At 39.1% G+C, this 12352-nt stretch overlaps 1 protein-coding gene across 1 annotated transcript in view; it reads left to right on the top strand.

Annotated features, from left to right (window-relative positions):
- SH3KBP1 (SH3-domain kinase binding protein 1) overlaps positions 1–12352 on the top strand; it is a gene marked incomplete at its 5' end in the record, with an annotated part of 104896 nt that overhangs the window by 64748 nt on the left and 27796 nt on the right. The window contains 2 exons of the mRNA XM_010292532.1: positions 4448–4549; positions 8515–8566. Of these exons, the coding sequence (XP_010290834.1) occupies positions 4448–4549; positions 8515–8566 (154 nt within the window). The remainder of the gene's footprint in view (positions 1–4447; positions 4550–8514; positions 8567–12352) is intronic.

Below are 12352 nucleotides of genomic sequence, written 5' to 3'. Positions count from 1 at the left end.
GTTTTCTGGGTTTTTTTCTTAAAATACGATGCATTTTTAGTAATTTAAATACTTTTTTTCATAGAACTTCTGGGATATTTCAGTGTCTGATTTTTGTCTTGTTTACATGGTAATGAGTCTGTCAGGATAATGTGGCGATAAAGCAGGGATCCACTGGGTTTGTTAATAAACTTTGGAATATTGATACTTGATTGTAATAGCTTGCCTGCTTTTATATGAAATCTGCATTTTGAAATTACAGCCGTTTTGCTGACCTTGAACACGTGAAGATATATTAAAAAAAATATGATTAGGATTGCATGGCTGATGGGGATCTAGAAGTATCGGTGTAGCTTTTGCTCAAAGTTCACAGGCAGCCACATTGTTTTTAATCATGTTGCCTTGATTGTGCCTCATAGCTCTATCATTTGTTAGTACATGAGGCAGCTTGTGCAGCTGTAATTTGGGGATCCTTGTATGGTGGTCAGTCTTGTGATGGAGATGTACCCGCTGCCAGCGTCGTATATGGGCTTCCAGAGCTTGCTGAGGCACAGCGAGCCTGCAGCTGTGGGTAGCAGGAGGGCACCGCCAGTAAGATTCTTCACCAGATCTCATCTGGAGCGTGTAATTTTGGAGATCGCTTTCTATCCTTTTGCTCAGTGACACAGAAGCCTCCTCTGGCAAATAAAGTAAATGAGGAAATTAAAGAGAGCCTGCTTAAAGATTTACTTACCGTATGACAATCCGGTGTGGCCATTGGCTGCATAAGCCTGACCTGGGGAGGAGAAAAAAGCAAACCCGCAGCTGTTTGGGATTAATGAACGTGTAACACAAACAGCGTCTTCATGAAAAAAAATGAGCTTTAGAAAAAGCATGGAATACAAAATTCATGTGTGTAATGAAATGAAGAAATAGGAGTAAGATTTGTGTTTCCTAACAGCATAAAAACATCTGACCTACAAAGAATGTATGTGATGTCGTGTGTTGTTTAGTCAGAATTATTAGCTAGCACTAAGCTGTGCTATCCGTCAAAGCACAAGCTTTTCATCTCTGGAAGCTTGAATGATTCCTAATATTTTTCAAAATCTAAATTGGGTCATAAATGTTTTGGCAATTTCAGATTAGCAGCATAGGGGGTGGAGGGCATTATAAAACATGGCATGTGATGGAACGGTTGAGTGCACTGATTACTAGGCTGTGGAAGTACATAGAGCCAAGTGGGAGGGCACCTTCACATCAGGGATGAGGGGTGCTGGCGCTGCAGTAAGAGTAAAATCCTGCACAGTGCCTGCCCGTGCAGTGCATGACTAGCTGATTATCTCGGTCCTTCATGGAGCCCTGTATTCATTCCCTCAGTGGATTTTTTGAAACCGTCAGCTAGTCGAGGATCAGCCTTGTTCACTAACAAAGGCTTGACAGTCTAACAGACCTGGAAAATACATCCCAAATAACGCCCGGGAAGGTCTAGAAAAGGTAAGTGTCCTTGGTGAAGGCCACCTAGCTAAAGAGAAGGGAGAAAAACACAGATTGAGCATGAGAGAAGATGACCCCAAAAGACTGAAAGGTTTGTTCAGTGCCTGCATTAGTAGATCAGGAATACATTACATCAGAGTAAAATACTGAGATAAGAAGGCAAAAAAAACAGCACAACTAAAGCATGATGCAAGAAACCAGGCTATTTAGCTTATCTATTTAGTTAGCACATGCTCTATCTCAGGAGCTGATGTGGACTAAATAAGCTAAATAAAAAGCCTAGAACATAAAAATAACTTTAAAAAAAATCCCAAAACATAAAAGCAATTATCATCTTTATTGCTAGTCTGTTTTCTCTCAAAAATCATCCAGTGTTTATGGATTATAACTTACAGAAAAATATCAAGAAGCAGAGTCATTGTGAACAATGTTTTTAAGAATTTTCTTGGTATTGAGTAGACCTCATTAAGTTAACTTGCAGTCTGCTGTCATCCCTGTGGCAGGATGGAAATGTAACAACGATAAGGCCATTTTGCATGCATGTATTATCATGCAATCTTTTATTGCCCATTCACATTCAGATTTTTTTAGTGGATCCTTTCCCCTATTTAAACTACTGTTTACTTCTTCTAGGCAAAGAAATACTCATTTTCTCTTATTTTCCCCCTCAGTACTTTTGTAGTGTGTGCATGCTGTGTAAGCATTTATCTTCAAAACTTGTCTAAGTTGTGAGGGTGTGATATGATGGTTCCTAGGCAAAGGATGAAATGAAGATTACAGTGGCTGTACTTTAAAGTCTTTGTTCATTTTGGATACTCACCTTGAAAAAAATTCAGATCTGTCTTTTAACAAATATTTAACATTATAATATTTAATATTTAACGTTTAGCAAATATTTAACATTATAGGGGAACATACCTGTTCCCCTGTACACATGGCTACAACAGTGACTGATTTGAGCATGTGACATTTTTAACCCTAGAGCTTTTACATGTACTGCACAACGGGTATGACTTCATAACCAAATTGTGCAGATAAATAGTGTTCAAGGCATGCACTTCCACTTGGTGTCTTTGAGGCTATTTTGTCACACCACAAGACTGTTAAGATTCCGGGCCCCTTGATGCAGCACTGTTTCTGGAAGGATGTTGCCTCATAGCATATATGAGGCTTGTAGAATTTGGCCTGTTTCGTTTGCATCTGTCCTATTTTTTTAGCTTTGTTCTCTGTGAAAACCTATATAATTACTTAGTGCATGTTGTTGCCTCTCCCTTTCCTAAACTACCAGCCCGCTCTTGCCTACTTTTCTTATATCCATACCCCCCTGTTCTGCTTGTCCCTATATTCTGGTGGTCCAGATGCACAGCTTTTTCACTCACTCTCACTGTACTGAAAAGCTAGAAGAGTCAGGTGGTTGTAATGAGCCAGCTTTGTACATTATCATGCTTTTTTCCACAGCCCAGATAAAGTCTTTACAGGAAAAGAACCACTCAGTTTCTGCAGCAGAGAGTGATGGAGAATCCTTACCGCAGGATGACCTGCAACAGTGACCGTGCCCCAAGCTAGAACTGTTAGACCTACATCAGTACACCAAACATTCAGAGAACACAGCTGCTGAATTTCAACTGACCTTTTCCGAACAGCGGTGAAATGTGATTTTTTGAAAAGCAAAAGTACTTTGTTAAACCTGGGAGAATTTCCACACAGTTGGATTAGAAATGTTAGGATAGGAACATCCAACATGTTGAACCCTTGAGCAGTTCCAGTGTGGCTCTGCTACCAGGACAGCTGGATATACCTGGCAGGTGCAGATGGTTTGGTCAGTCCAGATCTGTAGCTGTGAAAGTGGTGATGCCACAGGGATTGCTTAAGGCTGATGTTGCCAGATGATGTGGGATCCAAACTGTAAACCCAACCCTCTTTAGCCCTGGCTGTCATAGAACAGGGGGGGATCCCTGGTGAGTTTTTGTCATGTCCAACCCATGCACTGTTTGTGGGATTTCCCTTTCCCTCATGTCTCAGGTGTCTAATATTTACATGGCTCTGAGCTACATGAAGATCTAGGGCTACTGCTCAAGAGGGTAGAAAGGTTTGTCAGCCTGATGCTGAGCCAACTGCCAAAGTTGGCTGAAATGGTTTTAAGACGGAGCATACGATGGGTGACTTTCCCATAACTGTGTTTTGGAAAACAGCTGAACTGGTTCAGCTGCAGTTTTTGGAGAAGAAGATGGTGGAAAATCTCAACTGGAAGTGTTCTCTCTGGCAAACACAAAAATAACTAGACCATCCAGGACTTAAGGAACAATTTTAACCTTTTCTGAAATGGTTGTGGCTTCTGTTACTACTATTATTCATTACCGAAATAGCTGTACTATTTTTTCATCATTTAGACTCACTGATCTAGTAGTTCACTTACTGCAAGCATTTAGCTGCACATTGTTTTGCTACACACACTGCATTGTGTTGCTCAAAAATGCTGCAGAAAAAGGTGATGCTTGATATTAATCAAGGTGTGTAATGCCTTCTTACTTGGACTGTGATGAAATCTAATAATCTCAGAAGTAATTCTAATGTGTCAAGCTTTTCTTGAAAGTATGGGAAATAAAGGAGCTTTTTTACCTCCTGGGATATATGAAGTTTAATTAAGTTACTGTCTTTCTGGAAAATGAAGTCAGAGAGAAGTAGCCTCAGATGTGCTCAAAATGCTTACTGGTTTAATAGATCAAATGGTGAAACAGTGTTTTGCTTTAGACAGAGACATGCTTAAGCTCTTGCAGCATGTTTATCGTTCTTTCCTAGCTGCTCCATGAGATAATGTAAAGCAGGGTGATTACTGAAGTTTTTATCTGGCAGATTACCCTGTTAAACTGGCACTCTAGTAAATTGTCATGTTCTAGCAAAAAGGCAGGACGTTATGCAAAAGAGCATTTCAGCACACAAATCTGTTCAGCGAACAAGCACATTGTGGTTTTAATTTTATTTTACTGTTTTGTAGGATTGCATTGATGTTGGCTGGTGGGAAGGAGAACTCAATGGTAGGCGAGGTGTGTTTCCAGATAACTTTGTCAAGCTTCTTCCTTCCGATTTCGAAAAAGAGGTAAGCGATGTATTCTTTCATTTTCGCTTTAGAATACAGAATGAAAGTGGAGTTGAAAGGAATTCTCTTTTGGATATGTGATTTTGACAAAGTTTCACTTCTAACTTCATAACAAAAAAAGGGTAAAGAAAACAAATTTCTGGGTTACAAAACATCCATGAAGAGAACGTGTGGCACTCAAAGTCATATTACGAAGTTTCTCTGAAGGGTTTTGTTGGCCCATCCATTCAGTCCGCCTCCACTATGTTGCTCTGAAAGCCCTCTGTCCTGCATCATAAGTTTGAGAGAGAGAGGAACTGGAGGTCCCAGGGTAATTTGCTGAGTCAGGTGATACAATGATGACTGGAATTGTTAACTTTTCTCCATTGTTTTTGTGGTGGAATATGAAAAGTTAGTGTACCACCTGCATGCTGATTGACAGCAGTCAAGCACTCTTCCAGAACGAGAAGGGTGAAATTTTAACTGTGAGATTTGAAAGACAACAGTGAGCTTTTGGTGTCTCAGAGGCATGTTTCTTTACCTTTCTCAGAATTACTAGAAAAGAAGGTATAAAAATCTACGCAGAAGCTTTTTCACCTTTTATTTCTTTGAAAGAGACGGTGTTGTTATTTGCCAAACAATATTTAGAAATCCTGCAGTTTCCTGGGAGAGCTTCCTCCAAAAGTCCATTTCATTTTTAGGAACGTTTTCAGTCCTCACTGGTATATTACGAGCCTGCAGTCAGGCTTTTAATGAGTATTTCACAGTGACAACGTAAGCCTTCCGTGATAAAACTGAGACTTACTGACACTCAGCTTCAATCTTTGGCAATAAAATTGGATGCTGCAGGCAAAAATTAAATAACTTGGAAAGCTTAATAAAGCAACTATTAAACAACTCACAAAAGCTAACATGATAATTATTGAAAATGAAGGTAGAAGAGCAGCAAAAACTGTGTGAGATGAAAACGCAATTCCATAGCAGAGTAGATATCCTGGCTTTAGGCCTAGCAATAAAAGAAAGTGATTTCCAAAAGAGGCAGAAATCATAAACCTTAAGACATAGTGAGCCTGTTATAGAAGAAAAAAATTTTTACTCTTACGCATTTTTTCTGTGGTGAAACTTATTCAGTCTTTTTGAACTTCTAAATGAGATATCTTTAAGCAGAGGGGGATTCTTTAAAGTACGATGAATGTAACTTGTAGAATAAATTAAAAATTCAGACACTTAGAAACTGCAGCTAGGTTTGCTGTAAATGTGGAGAATAAAATTTTATTAGTTTTTAAAATGACACAGATCTGGTCACATGACTAAGTAACTGGTAGAACTCTAGGCTGTCTGTCTTTGCTTGAATCGGTGCTAAAAGGGAAGGAAATGGATAGTTTTCCAGTGGTTTTGTCAGGTATTTTCTGATGTGACCCAGAAAACTTGGATTCCATCCCATGGTCTGAAAGTTTTTGTTGCAGTAGTTCTTCTGCTTGTTGAACAAAAGCTTGGGATCTCCTCCCTTCTCCTTGTTCAGTCCCCAGTTTTCCAATCCTGATGCTTTTCCACACATGGCTATTTCTCCCAGACCTTTTCTATTCATTGCCTTGTCCCAGTCTCCAGCTCTCAGGTGGTCTTAATTACAGAATTTTCCCCTGAGCGCACTACCTGAGTCTAAATCACCATCTGGATTTACTTTCTGTCCCTACACCAAATTTCTTTATCCAGCTTATTTTCTTCTCCCCTCTCACTCTTTGTCCTTACTCTGTAGTTTTGTTTTCTTCTTGTCCAACCAATCCTGGTTTTCTTTCTGTTGGCTTCACTTCTAGTCTGTCTCCATCACCTTCTCAGTTATCTCATCCAGCTGCAGACCCTTGTAATTCCTCCTTGCTTCTCCATGTTTCCTTCCGCAGTCTTAAGGCTCCTTCATGCTAACTCCTTTCTGATCTTTGTCTCCCTTTTTGAAACAGTATATTTCACTCATCAGCTTCCAGTTAAAGCCACTTTGTCTAATGAACCACAGGATCCTGTCTCCTTTGTGTTTATCTACATCAGTGTTTTAGTTTTAATCAAGAGTGGGATTTGTAGTGAATGTCTCACTCGTCCATCTACATTTGCTATGCTTTCGTTTGCCTTGAAGACAAGTGTCAGGACAAAAACTAGACTCCTTTCAGATGAGAACTAAGCCAAAAGATGTGCTAAAGGAGTGCACCTCATATATTCCAGCTGCCGACGTATGGACAGTCAATGGGATCAGGCTCACACCGCTCCAGAATATGTGTATATTGTGCTGCTGGATGCTCAGCACCAACTATTTCACGCTGCAGCCATTGTCAACCAAAACCCCAATTGCTATCACAAGACATTCATTGTCCCCGTCTTCTTTCCTTTCCACATTTTCCTGCACTTTTCTGCATTTAAACCTTGAGCCATGTTGCCTAAATTCATGCAGAAGTGTCTCTCAGAGTATAAGGGACTCACTGTTCATGGACGATGGCCCACAGCAGCCAGGCTAGAGAAGATCATTCTGGGCTCCTGAGTTCTTGTCCACAGCTTTCTCAGGTTGATGACAGGAGGTGATGTGGTTAGGATAAGATGATAGGAGAAACCTGAGGTTTGCAGGATGGCAACTTTGGAGATGTAAGCTGTTAGGTTTACTCAATCTGTGCAAAACTGGTACTTTTTTTTTCTCCAGGGATAAATACATTTGGTAGATTTGAGAGGGGTTCCAAAGGAAGGGTGACCGGCAAGGACTCAGCCTTCACACAAAACCAGCTCCCTGTCAACATTCAGACTAAGACATGAGAGTTCTAGGGCAGAGGCAGAGCTAATTACTGCAAGTGGGCAAAACAATTGATCTCTCTTGAAAGTAGATGAGCCATTTGGCAGATATATAGAAAATAAGGGGGCGGGGAGGAGTAAACATGAGTTTGATAGAAAATATCAACCTAATTGGTTGGTTGAAGTTTGTCAAAGCTATGCATATCTGGAAACATCATCTTATTGGTAGTTCCACAAGGCAAATATACAGCGTTGCATAGCCAGCAGTGTAGTGACAGTGATTGCAATCAATCTGTAGCAAAGGAAATAAGGTCCTTCTCAGAAAAAAGGATATATGGACATATGAAGAAAAGAATTACTAATTTTTACTTAGGCTTTATTCTAAAGTTTGGTTTTTTTGAATAGTGAGCCTGAAGGTATGTCATTTGATCTGGCGTGGCTCCATTTATTTTTGTATTCATTCCAAGATATATATGGTGGATGCCAGTATAGTGTGTGTGTGTATATACACGTCGACACGGAAGGAAAGCCACTCATCCCCTAGCCTGCAGGTGAAGAGAAATGGTTCTGGCACTGATTTGGTCGTCATGTTTCTCAGCCATACCATTACAGTTCCATTAGGAAAATGGTCATAACAGAGAAGGTAAAAGTAAAAAGTACAGATTGGTTATTTATTTATATTAATATTTACTCACCAAACATCTAAAACTCTGATAGCTGTCTCTCACAACTGGAGCTGTAAATGTATCACGAGTGAATAAAATGTAACCTTTGCAGCAATTCCTGTATTCTGCATTTTTGCCCCATTTATGAGTCTGAAAAACCACATTTCAGGTTTTGCCACAGCAAGCTGTTTTTTTGTGTTGGGTTTTTCCCAAATGGGTTGGAATATTGACAAGATTAAATTAAAAAAAAAATGGGTTTCTTCAGTAAACCAAAGGTCATGTATTTCTCTAATCTTAAGGCACATAAACTAGACTTTTTTTTCCCCTCAGCAGGACATTTCAATTGCAAAAGTAGAAAAATATAATTTTATTTGTCAATTTCTCTCTTGAAATTAATTTTAATGAAGTTATTTCAGGGGAAATATGTGATAGATCTGTAGTCTCAAGTCCTGTAATTGTTAATGTTAAGCAATGTATCATTAACTCCAACCTCTGTATGAATGAGATTTACAGGCATTTTGAAGCAATCTGTTTTCTTCTGTTATTAAATTTTAGAGACCGAAGAAACCACCACCTCCATCAGCTCCTGTCATCAAACAAGGATCAGGTAAGGTGCAGCTGATTTTGTACAGAACATGTCAGTGAGTACATCTCAGTCTAACATAAGTGTATTCAAGTTTATACAGAATTCATCTGTAGCAAAATAGATAAGCAGGAAGTGGTTAGACAACAATAAATCAGAGTCAAATTGCAAAAAATCATAACCTGAAAGACTGTGGTGTGCTTTTTCAATGTATTGCAGGCAATACATCTGCACCATTTTAAAATAATATATTTTGCCTATTAAGCATGTTAATTTGGAGCGAGTTTGATACTCCAGCTTTTAAAAGTTCTCCAGTTCCATTCCTTGACTGAAGTAGATTGCGCACATGTCTTTGCAGTATAGACCCAATATGTTGGAGTCCAGTAATACCTGCAGGAGGAAAGTGCATCCACATTACACCTACAGATCTAATTTATTCTAGAGATAAAGAGCTTTTTTGCATACCTATATGATAGCATCAGAGAACTTGGCTGTAATACAGTGTCCCCGTCTGAGTTGCAATCTGAATCTTACAGATCTGCATGAATGCTGGAGCCGGCCTGCTGTCTCTAGGTTCTATGCCATAGTTAGATTCTTGATTTTCAATACTTTATAGCCATAAGTATAAAACTTAAAGGAGTTATCCTGAATCTGGTTATGTAGATAATGGTGGTGTTGCAAAGTATTAAGAGACTGATAATGTTTTCCAAACGGATGAGTGCTAGCAAAGCTGGCTTTGGAATATGTTAGACTGAATTGTGTATAAATACTGAGAACTGAAACCACTTCTATTTGTAGTTTTAAAACAAACTCTCAATGCAAATTTTCAAAACTGCCTGCATGATTTACTTTTTCCATGAAACTTAGAAACAGTTAAAGAATCTACACACTTGAGAGTTCTGACCTCAGAAACCATAATCCTGTTCCATTCATGTAAAATCACAAATCACAAGGCATAGGATGCTCAGAGTTTTCATTTGTGTTGCAGTTGTGGTGGAAACATAACTATGGCTGGAATTCTTTAATCCCTTAACTCCAGTTGGTTTGTTAAAATTCTGCAGCAGCACTACTGCTTCCCCCACTGCGGGCGCACATTAAAAAAACAAAACGAACACGTCCAATCTAGCCAGATTATTTTTCTTGTCACTGTGGTCTGTTCCAGCTTTCAGGGCTTTAAAAAGTAAATTTCCCTCTTCCACAGTCTTGATCTATTAATAGAAGAACAGGTTACACCAGTGTACAATTTACTGTGAATCAATAGGCTATCATTTAAATAGTATGAATTTTTCAAGCAGAATCATGACTACAAATATTTGGTTTCCTTACTGACAGCCATGGTTTGTTCTTCATTCTGTCTTGAGACTCCTGAAAACATAGATATTTTAAGATCAGTAACAGTGTCCAAGGAAAGCAGTATAACTTTGCCATCTAGTGGTGGCTGCTTACTGAAGGTGTCTTGGTGACAACTGACATTAACAGCCTGACACGTTTTGGAAACGCTCTGTAAAACGTTATGTTTCTTTCAATTTAAACTCCTATAATTAGAGAATAATACTTTTAATATATTTGTCCCTGTTTGCATCCAACGCATTAGCTGCATCACCATAGGAGGATAATGTGCCCATTCTCAGAAGGAAAAATGCATGCATAAAGGGTGCAGACAGTTTGATTAAGGCCATCTAAATCTATGGCAAACCCAAAGTAATTGCTGTTCTTTGTTTTCATACTCAGTTTTGACAAGTCCTGGCTGATTATGTGCAAGAGTTTCTTCTGATACATATTTAGAGGTGAAAATCAGCCTATGTTTATTACCATCCTGACATCTTCTACTTTGTCAAATCATCACTTTACCAAGATAGCGCTGTGTTTTACCACATCCCCATGTCAGGTCTTAATGCTGATAGTAGCTAACAATTTCCAGTAATGTTTCTGCATATTTAACCAGTCATAGTGTGATTAATAAATTGAGAACTGTCAGGTGCAGCCTAAATAATTATGTATCAGTATCTTCTGATGCAGAGCATAAAATCACTGCAGAGAATTGGAATTGTAGTACAAGCCGTACATATGTAAAGGAGGTGTCTAGTTTGTATTATAATACAGCTGGAAGTTTGGCTGTATTTCCAAATTCTGCACAGCAGTAGACTGCCAGAGTCATCTGTGCTGGGCTACTTTACAAAGTCAGGTGAAAACTGGAGAACCAAAGTTAGGAACAGGAGTCCTTTACACAGTCATTGCAAAGCAGTAGGCATTTCACTGGGTAGCTGAGATAAGCAATACAACTGCGTCTAGGCTGGAGGATGGGAATACTCTGTTGAGTCCCTTTGGGAGCTGGTACGGAGTTCACCAGAGCTTCCTTGCAGGTGACATTCTCCTGGCAGCTAAGGCACGATCACGGTACCTGCCTGGGTTACTGATTAATTTGAGGGTCAGAACCCAAGTAGGGAGTATACCTGATCCTGGAAGCTCCTGAAGTGTTTGCAGGCTCATTGTTTTTGACATGGCTTGAGAGTGTCCCTTTGTGTGTTAATGATGACTGTTAATCTTACTGTAATTAGGTATATAGACTTGTGTCTCTTTTTTTCTTGAACACACCAGTATGTGCAAAATTATCAGTATGTTGACATGTGCTTTGCATAAGTTGTGTTTAGAAAGGCCTTAATTGGTTTCTAGCAACAGTTTCTCCTCTGAGGAGTGACTTATTTTTTTATAGAATCATAGAATCATTTAGGTTGGAAAAGACCCTTAAGATCATCAAGTCCAAGTGTAAAATGGCAATTCAGTATTACTTATTGACATGGTAACTGATACAGAGATGCCTGTCCAACAGCACAGTTATATAAAGAAACACCACATCACCACTGATGAGCTATTTGCACTGATGAGTACTGATTTCTAGGAACCAGCTGCAGAAAAGAGTTGCAGCAGCACATTCAGAAAATGTAAATATACTTGAGAACTGCATATAATAGATTGAAGCAAAAAATTGCTCTGTGTTCCCTGCCCTGCTTCCTCTGCTTTTCTTGCAAGTCATCTACTGTAATTTTTATTGAAATACTAATAGTGTTACCTAAAGTGGTTTTCAAGACTGCTAAGTTGAAATGGCATTAGCACCTAGTAGTTAGCCAATGCAGCAAAACCAATATCCAGTAAGGCATTTCTTACAGTACAGGGACTAGAGGACTGCATCTTGCATGTGCCAGGAAGCTTTTGCAAAATCTTCCTGTTGTTGGTGCTACAATTTCCCATATTCCTTACAGCAAGAGAAGTCAGTATGTCAGGGTCTCTAGTACAGAGGCAGAAGGCAGCAGAGCCTTACATCTCCAGGCCAAAAGCTGTTGATTGAGAGTCATGCACAATACTGTTGGTGCTGCTGTTCTCATCCTTCTAATATGTGGAAGTGAACAGCTAGTACTAGAGGTGAAAAAGAGGGGGGGTTAACTTAATGTTAAATAAGCCCTGTATATTCATTAAGTAATCTCTTGGCAGAAATGTCCAATTAAATTGATTTATTCCTAATGAATCTCCACACTGTTGAATTGCTCTTCAGTTAAGTATGCCTACAACGGTAAAGGATCTGTCCACATTTAAAAATCTGTAGTTACTGATTTTTTTTTTTTCACAGAATGGTCTGAAAGTGCCTATTCTTTTGAGGTGCATACTTTGGAAACTGTGAACTTGACTGTGAAAACATAAACATCCAATTGCTTTGTTGTCATCATGGTGTAAGCAAATACTTGAAACTAGATTTATGTTCAGTTTTAGCAAGACATTTTCAAATTGGAGAGTGGCAAAAGCCTAAGAAATTGC

The sequence above is a fragment of the Phaethon lepturus genome, unplaced genomic scaffold (assembly GCF_000687285.1).
Source record: "Phaethon lepturus isolate BGI_N335 unplaced genomic scaffold, ASM68728v1 scaffold578, whole genome shotgun sequence".
Taxonomy (NCBI): domain Eukaryota; kingdom Metazoa; phylum Chordata; class Aves; order Phaethontiformes; family Phaethontidae; genus Phaethon; species Phaethon lepturus.
Note: the sequence above shows the minus strand (reverse complement) of the source record. Positions and strands in the feature narration are given on the sequence as shown.